At 37.5% G+C, this 22,149-nt stretch overlaps 1 protein-coding gene across 1 annotated transcript; it reads right to left on the bottom strand.

Moving 5' to 3' along the window:
* Positions 1-575: 575 nt before the first annotated feature.
* Positions 576-19,661, bottom strand: LOC309507781 (HHIP-like protein 1). Its single transcript, XM_082182188.1, has 9 exons — positions 19,062-19,661; positions 13,465-14,111; positions 11,239-11,382; positions 8,803-9,131; positions 7,182-7,308; positions 6,863-7,008; positions 5,588-5,669; positions 3,848-3,930; positions 576-2,361 (listed from the first exon to the last, which is right to left on the bottom strand). The coding sequence occupies exons 1-9, from the start codon at positions 19,338-19,340 to the stop codon at positions 1,481-1,483; spliced, it is 2,718 nt and encodes a 905-aa protein (XP_082038314.1). The 5' UTR covers positions 19,341-19,661; the 3' UTR covers positions 576-1,480.
* Between the last annotated feature and the right edge of the window lie 2,488 nt (positions 19,662-22,149).

Raw genomic sequence — 22,149 nt, forward strand, 5'->3', positions numbered from 1 at the left:
TTTTTCTCGCGTTAATTGTATATATATATTCGTTTTTTATAAATAATAATTTATAAATAAAATATTTCGAATAATTGCATGGAGGCTCAGAATGCCGCACAAATATATCACGGCGTTTTGATTGTATTGGAGTTATTGGTATACTAGAAAGTATAATCATTTACAGATAATAATTTCGAGAACAGAAGGCTGACATACAAAAGTACGCTTGCACCAGCAATTCAAAACAAAACAAAAACCCGTGTGATTGGTCTAGCCTGACCAGCGCTGTGAGAAGTAACAGATATCACATGATTAAGCCGTCGATGACCCTATGTCGATTACATGCATTACAATTTGAGCGATTTGGGGAAAAATGAAAAATCACGCTATTTTTGAGGAGGAGGAGAGAAGGAGTCTGATCCATTGTGTGCTTCAGTGTTTATTTAATAGTTTTTTTTAGTTTGTTTCAGATCAGATCAGTTAAGTTAGGAAAACCATCACATCCACCACACCAACATCCAAAGAGCAACGGAAGATATTGTAATTGATATAGGCTATAAAAGATTTGAATACAACTTAGCGATCCTCACAACGATTATGCAAACGATTTTATTTAAATGTTTTAATTATTATAATACAACAAAGAATGTCCAGCATTTGTGATTAAAAACAATCATCATTTGGAATGTGCAACAAAAATGCAATATTTACATAGCAATAACCTGAAAAGGACAATCTGCAAAATCCCATGATCGCTAGGTGGATATACTTTAATCTTTCTTTTTTTTTATTATTATTATTATTAATTTCACAATTCTTAAGAGGAAAAAAATATGGGTAACACTTTACAATAAAGTTTCATATAACATTAGTTAATTTATGAACTAACACGAGCTATGAACTATCAATAAAATGTTAACATTAATTAATAAAAATACAGCTGTCCACTGTTTGTTTACGTTAGTTCACTGTGCATTAACTAATGTTAACAAACACAACATTTGATTTTAATAATGTATTAGTAAATGTTGAAATTAACATTAACTAAGATTGATAAATGCAGTTCATTATTAGTTCTTGTTAACTAATGAAACCTTATTGTAAAGTGTTGTCAAAATATAAAGTTAATACATTTATATCTCTTGTGTGAGATGGTCAACAACTCACCGCAGTGTAAATAGTGCATGATTCAGTGTGAAGAAAAATATTATTAAAATGTGTGTTTGATTGATTGATGAGTATAACTTGTGAGTGCAGTTTACTTATTCAATCATATTTGTGTTCTATCTCTCCATCCATATAGTCTAATATGATATTTCATTTGTGTCTTTATTCAAAAACAAAACACTGATTCTCTTCGGGTTGCAACGAGGGAATTTCCAGTTCGTCATAATTTTATAGTAGGTCATTTTAAATGATAATATATATATATTTATTCTGTCAAATGGACAGTTTCTCTGTAAACAGTTGTATTTTTGGTCTGTGGCATCACTGTCTTTCACTCCACTGCATGTTCATAATGGCCACACACCACCCCAACATCCTCGTCATGAGAACAGTTGTTTTTGCCCAGTTTGGCGTGTTTGCAGTGTAACAGAGTCCGTTCCGTCCCTTCGCACTCGACGTCGTCCAGCAGGATCCTGACTCCGCTGGCTCCCGCTCCTAGCTCTGCTCTCTTCGCCACGCGCTCGACCACGGGGAATCCCAGCTGCCGGCAGACGACCGCCGCGGCCGCAGTGTTAAACATGTCGTCGCACACCGTTCCCCATTCTCCACGCACGAAGATCTCGACCCGGCCGCGGTCCTTCCACCCGTCGGCGCTGACCAGCCTCACTGTCCCGGAGCGGGGCCGACCCCTGCGCTCTCCTTTCCTCCGGGGTTTCCCGCGACCTCGTTTCCCAGGTCTGCCTGTTTGGGTCTTTGCGGTGGGTTTGGGTGCCGGGGTCCAGTACGAGGGCCTGGCGGTGGGTTTGGGTGCCGGGGTCCAGTACGAGGGCCTGGCGGTGGGTTTGGGTGCCGGGGTCCAGTACGAGGGCCTGGCGGGGGTGTTGGGCTTTGGTGCCGGGGTCCAGTACGAGGGCCTGGCGGTGGGTTTGGGTGCCGGGGTCCAGTACGAGGGCCTGGCGGGGGTGTTGGGCTTTGGTGCCGGGGTCCAGTGCGAGGGCCTGGCGGTGGATTTGGGTGCCGGGGTCCAGTACGAGGGCCTGGCAGGGGTCGTGTGGAGAGCGCGTGGACGAGGCGTAGAGTGGCGGACTGTGGTCGCTGGAGGCGTCCTGCGAGTTGTCGTCTGTGGTACTCGCGGCCGTGGGATTGAACTGGGTTTGGTCGGTTTTGGTTTGGGAATGGCAGTCGTTGAGGGTTTTTTGTTAATCACAAACTCTGTGGAACAAATCAAACAGAGTCAATAAACTAGCAGAACAATCACCCTTTCTAGTGATTAAAATTGCGATTGCTGTTCGTAGGGCTGCATGATTTGGCCAGATTTTTGTGATTATCAATATCAATATTGTTCTAAAAAATATATATTTTGTATGATAATAAGGCAAGGCAAGGCAAGTTTATTTATATAGCACATTTCATACACTATGGCAATTCAAAGTGCTTTACACAGAAAGTAATTAAATAATCACAAAATAAAAGCAAGGAAAATTAAAACAGTTCAAAAAGGAATTACAAGAGATATAAATATGATACACCGATACACTTCTCATCTGGCACAACACCGGTGTATCATATTTTTCACAGCTGCTTGTTTTGCTGTGAGATTTTCCCATGTGGATTGTACTGTGTCTCTGTGGTGTTCTTTCGGCGCGACTAAGCCGAGTGGACGTCTCCAACAGATTCGATCTTTCCCTACAATCGGACAGGAAGAGCTCTAGGGAAGGAATCAAAGGACCTTGGTCCCCGACCTCGAGATTCACATTAAACTCACTACTCTACCACAGACTACCACAGACTCATCTTTCAATTTCACAATTAACATTTCAGAGTAATTTATGTTTGTAATAATATTAATAATTTCCAATAAGGCCCCATTAGAGTTCATGTCAGCTCAGCTCCATTAAAAAATATTTACAGATACAACTTATGATTTTAATAATGCATTTTTAAATGTTTACATTAACATTGACAAAGATTAATAGATGCTTTAGTATTATTTTTGATTGTTAGTTAACGTTAACTAATGTAGTTAACTAATGTGAACTAATAGAACCTTATTGTAAAGTGTTGCCATAATAGTTGTATTATTATTATTATTATTATAACTAAATACAAATATGAAAATTATAAAATAATTATATAGAATATGAAAATTAATAAATAAAACATAAGAAATTTTTGAAAAATATACAAAAATTAGAATTTTAGAAAAATTATATAATTGTATTTTACATTACAACTGTAAAATTACAATACTAATGTTTAATTCCTTTACTTTTAAATGTTAAACTATCAAACTTTTATTTTGACTGTAAACAGCAGGGAGCTGTTAATCTTTTGTTGATAAGCATCTCATTTTCATCTAGTATATGAATGCATTATTTTCAAATTTTTAGTATATGAAGATGGTTGGCACACTGTTTCCAAATGCACGGTAAAATGACTGAAACTCAGAGCAGATTCAGATGGAGTTCATGAGGAGCAGCATTTACTGTGATCCGAGATGCTGAAAACACGTGTAGATAAACACAGTGCTGCGCTTCAGTCTGAAACACGCAGCGCATTCATTTCATTCAATCGCAGCCTTCGCCATTTCATAATCCATATGCACTAAGCCATATCACAGTTTTGGTTTTATTTTTCTTAATTGTGCAGCCCTACTCAAATCTCACGCCTTCAATGGGAAGAAGGAGTGTTTGTTTACCTTCTTTAGGACTGAAATGAATCAGTTTGCCCTTGATGTTGACTGGAGTGGGCTTAAAGCTGCACTTGCCTGGAGGAGCCCTCCTAAAGAGTGAGGAAAATGTCCAACTGTTTATTTCACAGCTTTTAACAGTAAGTACAAACATACCTTACAACCAGGGCCTAAAACTAGCTTTTTGGCACACCTGCTAATGGTCGGTGACTTAAAGGTGATCTAAGTAACTTTTTTACCTTAACTGAACAGCTTCGGAGTCATTGAAATGGTTATATTACTTATTTCGGGTTGAATGGTGGTCGTTTCGCACACCCCTGGTGCCCGTGAGCGGAAAATACGCACTTGCAACTTTGAGCCGGCGGGCCGCCGGCCGCTGCGTCAGGAAGTATCGCGTGATATCAGGTCTCACGATGTAAACAATTGCTTTACGGCCAAAAGAAATCTGCTAAAATGCTGTCATTATTGCGCTCCCTCACGCTGTTCGAACCCGAATGAAGAAGACGTTTTAAAGAATGTCCCATCTGCTTTGATGTCGTTGATCTATAGCCTCTGGTGTCTGAGAATCGCCAACGAGTTTTTACAACAGCGTTGTCAAATATCTATTCCGAAGCTGTGGGGGGAGCTCTAGAGAGAAACCTGCGAGCAAAAAGCGAGAATACAGCGAAGAAGTCCCGAAACTACTGAGCCCTGCTTTGAGAAGATTTACCAGCCAAAAACATTTTTCATTAAACTGTTCTTGCAAAAAAAGTTACTTGTTAAAGACAAGTAACAGTAGTTTTCAGGTAGAGACATTAAATAAAGTAATAAAATGTAAACTAACACTGCATAGTAAATAAACATAGATTAATCCTTATTAAAGGTACAAAAGTTATTCAGTCAATATCAGTGAATGATTTTGTTTCTTTGCCTTTTGTTGTTTGATTAAGATTAAAAATACAGACAGTAGCATAAATATTAGGCTGCTGTCACTTTAAGACTAATGCACGGATCCAATACACTGATACTGGTATACATCTTTCTCTACTGTTTACGTTTATTTAAGCCATCACCGGTTATGTTTACTTGGATACTCACACTCAATTTGTCGATTCAAGAGCATGAAGACGTGAAAGAGAGCTCAATTCAGTATTTGCTTCAGATGTTTGCGCACACAAAACTTTCCATACTGCGTTCTTTTGCTTCCATACTTCTTGCGCTTGAATATTTAAATGGCCAAGGCTTAAACTCTAGTGACGATGCAGCGCTGGCCTGTTAATTCCTGAACGATCTTCATGTTTGTTTTACTGTTATGTTTTCACAACATACATAGAATTCATAAAAATATTACCAGCCAACTGGCGATTAACACCATTTCATACACTCGCCAACACCTGTTTTATTATCCACATTTGGCGCTTGACGATTGTTAATTTTAGGCCCTGCTTACACACATAATCAAACAACAACAGAATAAAAAACTTTAACTATTGATCATCAGAGAGAATAAATGACAGAATTTTATTTTGTGTAAGCTATTCCTTTAATATTGCCCCTAAAAAGCATTGTCACTATATTTTCATTTATTAATTTATTTTGATATATTCTAAGAGGCATTTTGGTATAATCAATATAGACACTCAGATTAGGCAGGGGAGGAGGCTGTTTGTTCTACTCCAGCTCTGCATTACCATCATACCATCATGTGAAGTTTTATTAAGTGGATGTTAACAGAACTGAACCCCCTGTCTACAGTGTCAGTGTGTGTACCTCGAGGGATCCACTATCTTATACACCACTCCGGCTCGGGCTGTGGCACTCGCCGCTCCCGTCGCGAGGAAGTACAGCTCACCTGAAACACAGACACACTCTTAGGAGAAAAAACGCTTCAATGGGGTTCTAGAAGCCTCAATTTTAAAGAGCCCTTCATGCCAAAAAGGTTCTATATAAGGAGAAATGTCTTAAATGACTGCATAATACTTCCATGTTTAATGGTTTATTTCATTTTTTCTACTAATAAAGTATGTTTACGAGCTGTCTAATTCATAAACTTGAATTAAAAGAACAATCATTTATTGAAACTAAATCCATAAAAGGATTCCATGATGGGAACCCCTTTAAGGTTCTATAGAGTACAGTTCTCACCCCCTTTTTTAGTGGTGCTGGTTTCCTAAAGTATTTTTTCCATTCATTTTTTCCACAGGGATTTTATAAAAGTCTTCGTTAAAGAGTTATAAGCCAACCAGGGACGAGGTGAATAACAACACTGCAAACTTTGATTTGAAGAAAAACATTTTTGAAGATCGGAACAAAATGACAAAGGTACAAGACTGCGTACTTAATGGCTTTAGTGATTTAAAATCATTTACAAATGTTGATTTTATATATTGCAAAATATGGATATGTACTATTTACAAACATTTTGAATGTAGAGAGATCGACTCATTACGCTCATTTACTTTCGTTATTCTGTTTATATATATTCTTTGTTTAAATTTCGTCGTATGTTTTTAGAGTTTAATTTATTAAAACCCATTATACGCTTGATTGTCTCTGTTTGCTGCTCACCGAACAAAGTCTCTTAAATGTGTGACCTTTAGTTACAAGCTTTATATTGATGAGTACTTCAGTTAGTAATCTTATAGAACAGAAAGTTATTCTTCATGACCAGAAGAATGACCTTTCTCAAGAGTTCATAATCCTTCTTGAGAGTTGATAAGAAGATCGTACGGTCGGTTCGGTGGACGAACGGATTATTCGATGTGAAATTAATTCTGTTAAAGGTTATTCTGAAATTTGATCTATAGCCTGTCTGTATATTCATAACTGATTATAATTCGTAAGGGATAATTATCTATATATAGAGATGCAAATACATGGGCTATGTATTCCCTTTTTGGGCGATTTAAAATGTGTAGGTAATAATTGATCATAACCAGTATAATTATTAATTATATATTCCCTTTATTTGAGCTAATTCGCTACATGACTGTATATTGGAGAAAAGACCCTAAAAATAGTCACACACAGCTGCTCTCAAGTTACCTGCCTCATCTTCGCCAAATGATATGATATACTTGTAGTAGCTGTTTATAAGTTTAGGGAAACTGCAGGTTTTGTCAGAGCCCATACAAATCTCCTTATAGTTCCATTTTCCCGTCTCTGTGTTTTCCTTTAGGGACATCAGGCGCCTAGGATGCATACAATGGGAGAAGTCTGATATATTCAGTGCACAGTAATCATACAAACAGTGAAATAAATCAGCCATTATAGGAAAGTAGCATGCATTAGTCTTGTGTTGATATTCTTGTTTATATTTTATTATATTGGACTATAATTCAAGTACTAGAGAAAACATACGTACCCACTCATAAAATCCCCAAAGATATACAGACCGTTCAGATTGGGCATCTGGCAGCCTCTGTAGATGTAGCCGCCAGTTACAGACTTGCCGATTTTATGTGGGTAAGCAAATATCGGAAGAATATCGTCTATGGGAAAGGTAAAATAAAGATATTATATACTCTTCAAAACTCAACTGGAACCAACAGCAGTTTGTGAAAACTGAAGCTGTATTCATAAAAATCTTTAAAATAAATGAAGAAAGCAGTTTTCAAACATTTTCTTCAGAAGAGATTTTTTAATGAGAATAAAATGACAGGCTTTTATGTTGTTTGATTATATACTAGCCTACAGGTTTAGAGATTAGCTTGTCCAATACAACAAATTCGTTACTTCAACATTTGTAAAGTGCATAAAATGTATTAAATTACTCTGTAAACATCAGAATTGTCTGGGTTACCTTGTAAATTGACTTAAAGAAACTAAAACTAAAGAAAGCAATAATGGTTACTCTTTATTCTACAGTATGTACTTACAGTGTACTTAACTCAGAAAGAACTGGGTAATATAAGGTAACTACATGGGTTAAGGTTAGGTTTATGGGCAGATTCAGGGTTAATAGTACCTAGTTATTACACAATTATTGTAATAATTGTAATAAGTACATACAGTATAAAGGGAACAGGACTGTAAAATAAAGTGCTACCGTAATAATAATATATGAAGCAACTCAATTAATTCATTAAATAGATTTCTTTTTGACGTTCATGACATGGACGCCCAAAATTGAAAATGATATCATAATTTCCTCACCCTAATGTCATTACAAACTCCGAAACTCGTAAGACTAGAGAGCATTAGAAAACTAATTGAGCGGGTAAGTCTATATTTTCTGAAGAGACACGATCGCTTTATATGATGAACAGATTTAATTTAGACTTTTATTCACATATAAACATTCATCCATCAACTCGCACACATATACAGTATATAAACGCTCACACATCAGTTGATGTAAATGAAAGCTCAAGCATGAACCAATGAGGCTCATTCTCGTGTTACGCGGCGCGATTGAGTTTCTGTTTCTGTTCGATGCATTAAAAATGCCGGTAACACTTTATTTTACAGTGTCCTTGTTACATGTTACATAGTAATAACATTAAATTATGCATAAGTACATGCAACTAACCCTCAACCAAACCCTAATCCTACCCTAACCCTATAGTAAGTACATGTAGTTGCTTAATATTACTCAGTACTTAAATATATTTACACTGTAACAATGACACCTTAAAATAAAGTGTAACCAAAATGCCTTATATCCCTATGCATTTTTCTTCTAGTGTTTGCATAGTAAAATAAAGCCTGTAGATGTAGTTTGCCTTTTTTGCCAAATAATTTAGTCAGATATGTGTGCACCTCAATGCCCGCATAATAACTAGTGTCCTCATAGACCAGGCTTCTGTCATTGCATTGTATTTGTATACATTATTTTATAAAAAAAAAATATATTATAAAAAAAAAAAATATTATCCTCATATTTTGATGGTTTATCTTGTAGGGTCATTAAAAACAAATTGTTCTCCCTGTGAAAATCACCTTATATCATCAAGTTATATGTGAAAATTGAAAGGCTTGCTCACTGAGTGACGAGTTGGAGCATAGTTTGTTGTCGTAACAGGAGAAGCCTTCTTTTGCCCTCCATCCATAGTTCCCTCCGTTTTCGATCAGATCCACTTCCTCATATTTATTCTGCCCAACATCCCCGCAGAACATTCTGCCTCTGCCCTGGCCGCTGCCTGGATCGCCCCTGTCGACTGAACACCTCCACATGTTCCTCACACCGTAGGCGTAGATCTCTGGCCTCGAGCCGCTCTCTCCTACAAAAGGATTGTCTGCTGGGATACTGTAGGGGGCGCCATGATCGTTGTTGTCTATGTCGATTCGCAGGGCTTTGCCTAGAAGAGTGGACCTGTAACATCACAGTGTTTGTTTTTCCTTGAGAGAAGCATTTGTGTTTTACAAAAAGGGTTTGTATGAGATTAAAGTAATACAAATAATTGATCCCCATAAGATTGCACTCGTAAGACTTTAGTAGTTTAAACCTGCCCTGTAAACATTTGCACCGTTTTCTGATCCTTTTCTCTCTCATACCCGCATCCTTGCTAAACTCATGCTAGGCCTCTCACATCCCACAATGCAGTATGTCAATATTGACACTGGCATGGGCTTGAACTGTCCGTGAAGAGGCTCATTTTCCATCCTGTGAGAAGAACTAAAGCTTCTCCTGGCTTAGATCTGTCCTTCATTCAAAGTAGCTATCTTTTTTTCTGCTTTGTTATTTTCGTCTAATTATCAGATTCGTTATTTATTGGATTCGATTTATGGATTATTATGTTAATACCAATCAACTTCAGACCAGGGTCGTTATTTATTACTAAAACTAAAACCATTAAAAAATAATTTGGCCTTTTTGTATAGGCCTAATGATATTGTATATTCAATTTATATATTCAATTCATCATATGTATATCAATATATATATAAGGGAAATTGAAACTTCTTTTATTTCAGCTGGTTGCCAAGGAAACATTTTTCAACTTGATGTTCTAAAATAACTAAAACTGAAATAAAAATGAATAAAAACTGTATAAACATTTTAAAAATTAAAATTACAAAAGCACACACAATTTCTAAACTTTTAACTCAAATGAAAATGAAAACAAAATATTAATATAAAATATTAAAAAACAAAATATATATAAAAATAACAAGCAATAAATATAAATAAAAAAAACGAATAAAAAATATGAATAAAAACAATAATAGTATATTGGGGATACAAACATAATACTGCAACATATATAAATAAATAAATCCATAAATAAATATATAGATGTAAAACTTACAAGAGGCATCTGTTCAGACACAGCACATCATAAACAATAAAACAAATGTTTCATCCATAAATTTGCAGTGTTATAAGGATTGTCAAAGTGAACGTGTTAATGCAAATGATTGGTATATTGATCACATGCATAGTGATTATATTAAATGCAGGCTTTGCAAAGAGGCTTTTATAAAAAAAAAAAAAAAAAAAAAGAAATTTACTGCTTTACTCACTTTATTTATAGGCATTCAAAAGTAGCCAAGTACTGACATGCATTCAAAAGTAACCAAAGAGCCCTTTTTATTTTTATTATTAAGTTACTGTGATTGCTGATAGTGTTTTATTCTACAAATAAATGAAACCTGCTTCTACAGGCTTGCATACAATAAAAGCTCAGAGGCAATAATCTAGATCTTCTCACCACAGAAGGTTGATATGAAGCTGAAGACTAAGCTTTTCAATAATGTGTGTGGTACAGAAGACCCTCAGTAACTATACGCAACTCTGCAATTCAACATGTACCGTCAATATAGTACAAGCCAGTATATACTTCTCTGTTAGTCATCGACAGCAGGACTCCAAGACCTCAGTGGCTACGACAGGTTTCTCTATAAGACTGAAAGGCTGGCTGTGTGGTTATGTAACCGTGAGTTTCACCGTGCCACTCTCTGTATTCGGCAGACACTGCCAGGTCTGCTCATGTCACTTGGGGAAAGGAGGGTGGCAGGCCAATGCTAATATTTTGAGGCTGTCTGGCTAAATGCATAACTCAACTGGGGCACATGTACGCCAAACTTCTAGATTTAAACTGCTTAAATTAGGCTTTTGAGCTCCGAAAATGACAAAAACACCATTAAAATCATCCATATGGCTTGTGATCCACACTATATTCCACAGAGGATTTACTTGAACGGACCACTTTTATGGTGCAACCTAGTGTTGGGCATCGACCGCAAGAAGACTGCAAGAAGCACACAGTTTTGTTTGGTCGACGTGGTCATTTTCTACCACACAAAAAAAATGAATGAGCTAATAAGCGTAGTAACCTGCAACAAGAGCCGTTTCAACTTGAATTAACAATTACAATTATTATGTTAGTATACATTTATCCATTTAGGTGGATTTAGAAAACATTCTATAACATTAAGGCAAGATTAAGGCAAATAAAGATAAATTGAAGATTACTCACTTGTTTTGAGAATTCCCAAACTTTCCGAAAGGGTCTCCTGCTTTGCCACCATCTCCTATGAATACGTACAGATAGCCATCCAACCCAAACAGCAGCTGACCTCCATTGTGGTTTGATGCAGGCTCATCAACTTCTAGAAGTGTCCTGTCAACCAGAATAAGCATCACAGTGACTGACTAAAATGGGTGACAATCACACATCTAAAAGAAAGTTCGTGGATAGAAAGTCCTGTATTTCAGAATCAGTTTTTTAACCCTGTAAATCCTAATGATACATTAATCTCTAACGCCTCTAAATTACCAACATCACAACTTTGCTGAAAAACATGTTGCACGCAATCTACTGCATGCCTTCTGTCGTCTGATGGTTTAGACTTTATTAGCCAATGAAAGGCCTTTTAGTAGGCCTTTTTATGGTTTTTATAAGAATAGAATAAGAGGAAGGTTTATTTGACATATTATCATAAAATTGAGGTGTTTTTTTTTCATCCTCGAGTTTGAGCTCCATTTTCTCACTATATCATACTATTTTGAGCCATAAAAGCCTGGTGCATCAAATATAAAACACATATGGAAACTTTTTTTTGGGACTCTTTATTGACATCTGTATTCTTGACATAAAATTGCAAGTTACTTGTTGTGAAACGTATGGTTTGTGGTTAGCCTTTGTTGACTGTGATTGTCTCCACATCAGAGAAGATCTGAATAGCTACACCACTATCACTGCCTACAAAACTAATTGTTGTTTAAGCAAGTATCTGTCTGCCATCATCATTTCTGGAACACGTGAGGATGAATGACGAAAGAATATGTGCCCATGATAGCCTATGTATCAAAAATGTATTTCTAACAACAACAACAACAACAACACATAATGCATTTCTGCAACCTTTAAGCTTGAACCACAGCATATGATGCATAATGTCAATTATCAAAGATTATTACAGTTTTTCTCAGTCGCTTTGGTGCATTTCTCACATCACTATTTACATTTGCACAACAGTTAGTTCAACCTCCACAACATTTAGTCATTTGTGAACATCATAGTAGAAGTTTCTCATTCCTTCCAACAAATTGCAAATGCTTTTGGACATGCATAAATTGCTTTCATACAACTCTCTGCGGTTTTATAACATTATCATTTGCTTATGTCATGTCAGTCAAAATGAACTATACTTGTGAATGCTGAATAGTCATTCCATATAAAACTAATAGTCCTCATTTCATTGCTTGAGTCATTACTTACAAAAATGTTGAACTAGTTGTCAAAATCTGTCAAGCAAATTGTACCAATTTTTGTAAATCTTTTTTTTCCTGAAAATGTCTCCTAAACTGAACAATTTCTTTCAGGTGAATCTCAGCTTTCACTGATGAGAAGGGGTGTGTGAATCATTAGTTGCAACCAATGTTCAGTTCCAATATGTACTGCAATATTGTTTCCAGTTGTGCACGGCTCTACCCAAAGGGAGTTTATGTTTGTTGTAAATAAGGGTGTATTTGTTCTTTTGCACAATGCTGTGAACAAATTAGAATTGCAAAGAGCATATGCAGTAAAAATGTGAAACATACATATTCAGTGTCTTGTACTCAGTTACCTCACTAAATACAGTAATGTGTAACTTTACTGTATTTTTCACATGGCTGTGCAAATAGTATATAGTGCTGTCTTGAGCATTCTCAGGTAGTGTCACCAAGATCTGACTTTTTTGCATTGGAAAACATTTACAGAGTAAACTGTCATAATGAAAACATGACAAAGCCATTTGACTATCTTGTTCATAAACAATGGTGTCAGGACTTTTCATCTTGATGACACTGACACTTTCATTGACATGAATACTTGCTTTTGAGGAATGAGCTATCTCCATTTTGAGCAAGTGACGCGCTTTTGCAGGTTATCAACTAGGTTTTGCAGTTTGTACTAATTGTTTTGAGAACTGCATTAACTGTTGTGCAAATGTAAATAGTGATGTGAGAAATGCACCAAAGCGACTGAGAAAAACTGTAAAAAAAAAGTTTGCCGAGATAAACTTTTAAACTGGCTTGAGAAAGCCTAGCCAGAAAATGTATAATAAGAACAGACAGACAGACAGACAGACAGACAGACAGATAGATAGATAGATAGATAGATAGATAGATAGATAGATAGATAGATAGATAGATAGATAGATAGATAGATAGATAGATAGATAGATAGATAGATAAATAGATAGATAGATCTCCTTACCTTTCTGAGGAGTGATCCAGCATATTCATATCTGAATCGGACACGACGAACTCACTGATGCGAATCTTCTCCTGCTTCTTCACAGACACAGAGTAGTAGACGTAGGCCTTTTTCACCTTGGTGAACTGAGGATGCAGGGCAATGCAGAGGAACCCTCGCTCGTCTCCTGCCCAAGGTGATGTTAGAACCGCCCTGGTCAGATTCAGGAAGGGCCTGTCGATTCTAGAGCCATTCGGCAAGTAAACCCACACGTAACCCAGCTGCTCGGCAACAAAGAAGCGGTGAGTGCCGTCATTCGCATGTACCATCGCAACAGGATTGCGAAGACCATTCGCAACTTCTTCCAGGCACAACTGTATGCAGCCTTGCGGATCCGCCTTCACGTCTCCCAGGTTGGCGTTGAGCTTGTCGTCAGAGAGGACGTTTGGGTAACAGTACTCGGGATCTTTCAGCTCAAGGTATTTGCAGAACTTGCTTCGGTCATCTTCAATGGCAGAGGTTTCATTGTAGTTGGTTAGAAGGCTGAGAGTGTACCGGCAGTGGAGCCAGTAATCCCCGCAGTAGTTCCCACAGAGTCCGGGAAGCTCCCGCATCGGGGTGTTGGCGTCTTCTGCGTCGTACAGATGTGCTGCATACGGGGAGCATTCCTGAAACAAGCAAATCAACGCATCAGCATTTACACCATTATTATCTAACAGTTTCTCAAAGACATGTTTACTTCAGGACACTGAGTCTAAGATTTGGCTTTTAAGCAGCTTCAAGGGCCCGTTGCGAAAACATTAGCAGAATTTTGATTGTAAAGAAGGTCCATTGCCTATTTCTTAAAGCACAGTTTACACAGAAGTTGCTTTCAAAGACAGCAGTTTCTGTTCGTCAACATAGAAAACAGCCCTATGTCCCCACAGCCCTATGTTCCCACAGCCCTATGTTCCCACAGCCTTATGTTACCACAGCCCTAACCCTAACCCTAACCCTAACATACCTAAAACTACCCCTCACAGGAGGGAGACTTGTCTGGGATGTAATTGGGCTATCCCTGTACCAGCACAAGCACTACAACCTACCCTTCATAGGGGACATAGTTAAATGAGAGAACATAGGGCTGTGGGAACATATGGTTGTGGGAACATAGGGCTGTGGGAACATAGGGCCTAATTTTCTAAATTTTCAGTAAAAAAAAAATTCTTAGAAATGTGGGAACATGGGGCTGTGGGAACATAGGGCTGACCCCGAAAAGGTGCATGCATGCTTGGATTTCTATTGAAACGACTGGATTTCACCTGGGAAAATTTGCAGAATAACAGTACATGTGACTGCACCTTAAGATGATGGTAACTAAAACTTTAATGTATTAAAAAAAATTCTAATGCAAGGGCGATAACTGTAACTTAAAATAATTGATCTATGAGAATAGGGAAGTCCACACCAGCTATAGCGATAAGGATACAGAAAAACAAACAATTTTCAGCTGATGAACAATAAAAACATGATAGCCAGTCAGAATCCACCCATTTTAGAAATAGTATAAAGAAAAGTTTAAATGTCATGTGGTAAAAAAAAAAAAAAAAAAAAAAAAAAAAAAAACATTTTCCATGCACCTTAAATACATGTGATAGTACATGATGTCTTAATGGTTCATTTAAAAAAAGAGTTTTAGAAATACATTTTAAATGATCTGATATTTTAAGAGACTTACTGCATGTTTCATGTTGGTTGCAGATGAATTTTTTTCTTAGATTATGTGACAAATATATATATTTTCAGATAATAAGGTAGTGAAGTGGTTTTGTTAAAATATAATTTTTCTAATAAATAATTATGCCAGGTTTATATATATATATATATATATATATATATATATATATATATATATATGTGTGTGTGTGTGTGCGTGCGTGTGTGTGTGTGTTTAATTATGGTTTCCCCTCTTTATGATATCAGGAAAGTCATAGTACACTCTTAAAAATAAAGATTCCAATATATATATATATATATATATATATATATAATATATATTGTTCTTGCATGGATACCATAGAAGAATGATTTTGGGATCCTCAAACCTTTCAGTAAACAGTTGTTAAAAAGCCATTTTGTGTGAAGAACATTTTAATAATTAACCTTTTCCCACCTTCTTCATAGAACCATAAATGCCAATAAAGAACCTTTATTTTGAATATGAATACATTTTGAATATGTTTTGAATAAAGAACCTTAATTTTTGAAATGCATGAGTTGCATTTAAAAAAATAAAAATAAAATAGATAGATCCATAAAAAAAATAGTGTCATGTCATTGGCCCATAAACACTGACTTGCTGCCATCATCAATAAACCTTCAGTTAACCCTATAAATGCTCAAATAGCTAATTCATCCGAAATGTATTTGCTGTGTAAGCCTTTTCATTTCCATCCTCCTCATAGTCTGGCAAACGTGGCAGTCTTGCACGTCTTCACTGCTGTCGGGATCCCGGGATTCAATCCAGCAGCTGGTGATGATGATGTGAGCTATAAATACAGTGACTTTTGGACATTTTGGACTATCCAAGCCTTCATTATGCCTTAGCCACAACACCACACCCATCAGAGGACTGAGCCAGCCTTGGCAATGAGACTGCCAGCTCGGGAATGGAAATCATCTGAGATTACTACAATGACATTAAACAAACAATGGACCAGAAAGTGGTTTGGATCGATGGGGTATCTCGCTCGTAACACACTGCAGACTTTGTCACGTAGCCGAGATGTAGATGAATAATCTCTAATGATGTTTAATTGCAATTCAAACGAAATATAAACCTATTTTATGTATTGTGGGTTATTATGTGGTATAAATGAGTCCAGCATTTCCTAAACAGCACACATGGTTATGTAATATCCTGCAAGCATAGAGAAAAAAACTTGGAGAAACTCATTTATTTCTGAGGACATGTGGTAAAATATCGCCCTCAGATGACTAATAACAGACTTATTCATCTGATTTTACTTCATAGATATCATATAAGATTAGTAGAAGTGTTACATTGAATGTTTAAACTGCATGCGAGGTTGTAGTAAACACTTCAGAGTACAATATCAAGTGTCTACTTCTTTTAAATAATGCTGAAAAAAGCACCAATTCCCACACTCACTTTTCTTCCATACCTTCTGATCCTATTGTGAGTTTTTGTCCAGTCATTGTGTTCCTCTTTTTCTGTCCCTCAAATAATTTTGTTTATATGGTTCTGTAATTATGAGACTCTGTTGGAGATCAAAATCTTCTGTTGTTATCAAACGGCTGATGGATTTGGTTCAACAGATGGTCTCAGCAGGGTTTCACTCATCAACACATTTGCCCCACTGCACCTCAAACCCATTAGCTTACATGTTTGTGCCATTCACTCTTTAGGCAATTATGAGTTTACAGCTTTCCTTAAAGCTTTTCTCTGGTGAAACAGAATAAGGAATGTCGTATGAAACAAACATTTCTACTGTAGAGGTAGAGATCCTCAAGAGGGTGTCCAAAAGTGTGGCCTAAGAACATGGCATGTCTGAGAACAAGACTACTGATTGCATATTCATTATTTTGGAAAATTCTACTATTTATGCAATAAAACGAGCAAAGGAGCTTTGCATCCTCTGAATTGCAGCCAATATCAGCAACGTTATTGAGAGTGTGATATTTATGTTATATACTCACTTGTTATATAACACTCCAGTAAAAAAAGAAGGTATGTAACTTAGATTTTTGACACAATACTTCCCCGATTTTTCCAGTACTTCTCCAGGCAACAAACAGTAGCGGCGTTATGCTCCTGAATGAATCAGAATTTTTGCATGAATCGCCTGAGTGAACAATTCAATGACTCACTCATAAAGACAGTGGCTGCATCCAAAATTGCATACATCCCTACTATATAGTAGGTGAAAAACTGTTTGTAAAAAAATTGTTACGCCAGTCACCGCCTGCGTCTGAAATTGCATACCTTCCTTCAGACACATGGCGGCATTGACTGGCAAAAATCTGGTGTTGCAAGCAGTTGTCCATGAGGGGCTGCCACTTTTACATTCGTTTTGTGTTATTTATTTTAAAGGTGAACTAAGTAACTTTTTTTACCTTAACTGAACAGCTTCGGAGTCATTGGAATGGTTATATTACTTATTTCGGGTTGAATGGTGGTCGTTTCGCACCCCCTTGGTGCCCGTGAGCGGAAAATACGCACTTGCAACTTTGAGCCGGCGGGCCGCCGGCCGCTGCGTCAGGAAGTCTCGCGTGATATCAGGTCTCGCGATGTAAACAATTGCTTTACGGCCAAAAGAAATCTGCTAAAATGCTGTCATTATTGCGCTCCCTCACGCTGTCCGAACCCGAATGAAGAAGACGTTTTAAAGAACGTCCCATCTGCTTTGATGTCGTTGATCTATAGCCTCTGGTCTCTGAGAATCACCAACGAGTTTTTACGACAGTGTTGTCAAATATCTATTCCGAAGCTGTGGGGGGAGCTCTAGAGAGAAACCTGCGAGCAAAAAGCGAGAATACAGCGAAGAAGTCCCGAAGCTACTGAGTGCTGCTTTAAATGTTAAACGTTTGCCGGTTATCGCCTCCTTCTTCCCTGGATTACTAACCTCGTTACATCTGGAAAGCACAAACAAGCTGATATAAACAGTTAAAAGTCCCAGTGCTGTTGAAATATCGGCGCTTGGAATGCTGTTCGACCAATCAGATCGGTTCAAAACTGATGTATCATGAATATTTAGTAGCCTTTCCTACTCTTGTTCTTTCTTTCTCTCTATATATATTTAATATCATTGTTGCCCTGACCTTTTGCACAGGAATATGATACATCCTATGCCTAGTGAGAGGAAGCATATATTTCCCTTCCCTGCAGGTTGGAGAACACAAGCAGCTCCCTGTATCTGGGATAAATGTTCCAACAAAGGCAATCATTGAGCTCAGCTTCACCACTAAGTAGTCAAATAAATCAGGTGTTCCCTTTGCCAACCTAAATCCCACTGCAATCTCAAAACCATATGTTCAAATATCATAATTTAATCCCGGCAGCCTTGAAGTGTCAATTATGTAAGTAGGTGACTAACATTCAGACACTAGTTTTGGTTGGTATGTCCTGAATGCCAACACTCAGATCAAGACACATATCAACTGTGAGATTTCAGTTTTGGTTGACTTCGACTGATCATGTGTCGGTTTATTTTTAAGACTAAATTCACATGAAATTTTCATAGATATCTCACATTTTATACTGATGTCATCATTCATAAAAATAGCTCAGTCATTACTAATGCAGAAGTCATCCAGCCGTCTGAAAGCAAAGTCAAATCACAAATGATGTAACTCACGCAATGATGTAACTTCCTCTGTATATAAACACAGATGAATGAGACAAAACCCCATCACTTACATCAGAACTGAATGAATAATTCAATTCATTATTAACATTTGTTCTTAATTATTCAATTATTTATTCAAAATGACGTAATTTACACAATAATCCTGTCTTATACGTCTCTATATTCTACAGAGAATTTAAAGGGCTAAAGTTCAAATATCCACATGCTGTAATTTAATTAAAGTCAGAATTACGCTGACCTGAGACTCACCTGGCAAAGAATACTGCGGATGTACTTCCCACAGGCCATGAATCCCGAATGATCGAAGTAGTCCATGATCTGGTAGAAGCGCTGGGAAATTTGGTTATCCCTGTCTAAGTCACAGCATCCAAATTTGGCATATTCCTTGCAGAAGAGCAGGGGCTCGGGAGGCTGGAATGGAGGCTTGTAGTCCAGGCACTGCGGGTGGGCATTTCCCTGCGGAGAGATCAGGATCAGGAGCACCAGCAGACTCAAGCATTGAGCTCTCCACACTGTCATTCCTCTCATTGCACAGGCGAGAACTCACACGTGTCTGCGTACAAAGGTGGCTTGTGCTGAGTTTGAGAAACACCAGTGGTGTGGTGGAGTTTCTCCGTCAGTTAGCGGTTGCCGGCGGTCTGTATCCCGCAAACATGTGCAAATGCACACACACACACACAAACACACATGGACAGCTGGAATACTGCTACACAAGGCCCACTCATTCAACAGCCATGCTACACACACATACACATCTTTACAAACACACACTTCTCTATTCCCTCCCTCTTTCCACCCTGTCTCCTGTCTCCTCCTCTGCCTTTCCCTCTTTTCCCTCGCTTTCTCTCATTCTTCGGCAGATGCATTCCTTCTTCTTGCGGCTGGCCTGAACCCTTGCAGCCTCCCTCCCCCGAATGAACCCATGCCTCTTTCTCTTTCAAAGCATGGTAGTCCTTTCATTTCGCTAAGTAATTGTCCTATAAATCCGGTGCATGTGACTCTTTGATTGGCTGTGTGAATCTTCAACCAAGCTTCTCAACCTCTCATGTTACACTTTGTGTTAAAAGACATTTTTAGTACGATGCAACATCGCTTTTCTGTGTGTTCATAGGGTTCATGAGGTTTGTCTCTACAGGATTCGGGTCTCCAGCCTTCTGATTTTACGGCTCTTTTGCAAACACACTGTCTGATTTGATTTTGCATCCTAACAGAGACTGGTACTCACTGACCCAGTGACCTATTTTGAATAGCTTTCATAAACTTGTAGTGTACTTCAAATCTTTGAAGTATATATAAAAAAACAAAAACTGTGCTTGAAGATAATATAAAATAATTGAAAAAAGTCCACTTAAGTGTATTTAAGTTTAAAGACTTTCTTAGTACACTTAAGTACACTTTAAAGAAGTGCACTTTGTAATAATGAAGTTTTGAAATGCTTGTCAGTACATTCGCCAGTACATAGTAGCCTACATAATAGAATAAATATAAAACTACATATAAAGAAGTCTTACATAACTGGGTCAAAAAAGCATATGATGTCTTAAAATACTGTATAATTGGCAGCTTGGTATGAAACAGAGACCATGTTCTGCGGCTCGGTTGAAAACAGAGATTTTCTCTCTGCCTGCACTATATATATATATGTTACCCAGATGAAATGCGAATGTGTCTCTCATCTGTTTTTGATTCCCATGTCAGACAGCCATGAGGAGCATCTGTTCTCTCACGTATAAGCACAGATCAAGAGCTCGAGGTTCCTTCACTGCATCAGCAGTGGTTACATAAATCACAGAATGACTGTTGAAGGCTGTATTCTGGTGTAGGATAAATGTTTAGTTTAATTGTGAATTTTGCTTTTCTGTTGGTGGTTTGGTATGATTCTTTATCTGACTGACAGTGGAAAAACTAGACCTTGAAGTTAATCTGTCACATCCTTGAAAAGTCCAGAAATCACTATTTTTGTTTCAGTTCAGATTATATGATGCCTTGTTTTGAGCTGTTGATGTTCAGTCTGAGAATTTTGGCACGGTAAACCCAGTTTCTTGTTTCATATTATCCCATTGCTCTGAATATGATATTAGATTTGTCTTTTGGAAATTAAAGTAAGCATTGCATGCTTGCACTCTTTAAAATAAAGGATCAAAAAGGGGGGTCTTGCAATATTGCATAGAAGAAGAATTTTTGGTTCCCCAAAGAACCTTCCAGTGAAAAGAATCATTTTTTCTACAACATTTTATTAATCTAAAGAACTTTTTCTACTATAAAGAACGTTTTGTGGAGTGGAAAGATTCCATAAATGTTCATCTTTGAACCATCGATGCCAATACATTTTTAAGAGTAGGCTATATGTAACTAGAAGACTATATCATTTTAATCCTGTTGTTCCAGTTGCTTTGAATGTCTTTGCCAATGAATGTCTGCCAAGGACTTAATAATCTTGGACTCTTGCTAGAAGAGCATAACAAAGTTTTGATCCATATCTCACTGTGTCTGTGAGAGGCAAACGAGCGTTCGTGGAAGGAAGTCCAGTAAACTGAACCTGGTGATTCAGCGCCACACCATGTGGAGTCCTTCTGGGAAACTACATCTTATGGGTAACTTAATCACTGCTGTCAACGTGACCTACACTCCCTAACACAGCAGATAGAGAAGATGAACGTGGCAGTGGTGTGTTTTGGCCAACACTTAAAGAGCAGCATTTCAAAGAATGACTTCCTGAATAATACGACATTTAAAGAGCTGCTCAGCTTCGCATTTGTGTCCTTATATCTGGAGTATGTTCATTGTCTGGTCATGAAAAGCTTCTTTTTTTAAAACTAGTTTCAAATGGGTTTGCTCTTTGAAGCCACTCCTGTGATGTTATGCCAGCATTCACTTTCTGTAAGCTACTTAAGACAGGCCTAGAGTAATAAAAATCACATACATATTTTAATAAGCAAACAATGCCACAACTTTTGAGAAAACGAGGCTCCCAATAAAACAACTTATTTACCGTTGCTCTGCAATATTTCGAAGAAATCAGATCATTCAAATAGAAATCCACAGGATCAGGAGCTTCGCGTGAGGATGGTAAAAGTCTATTTTTCCCGCCTATTTTGCATCTATTCAAGTTGGTCAGATGGATTCGCTGCACCGACCAACAGAAAAGCTGCTTGGTTTACATCGCTACTGTAAGCCCGTCTCGATCGGTCCAAAGGCGGCATCTGATAGAACGGGTGAAGGTCTCTGTGTGTTACTGTCTTTCCGCGTGGCAAAGTAATTTAATCCCATTCAAGCTTTTATCTGACTCCATTTTATCACGACCTCGAACTTAGGTTAGATTGCCAATTGGTTATTG

Source organism: Leuciscus leuciscus (assembly GCF_965113295.1).
Source record: "Leuciscus leuciscus genome assembly, chromosome: 10".
NCBI lineage: Eukaryota > Metazoa > Chordata > Actinopteri > Cypriniformes > Leuciscidae > Leuciscus > Leuciscus leuciscus.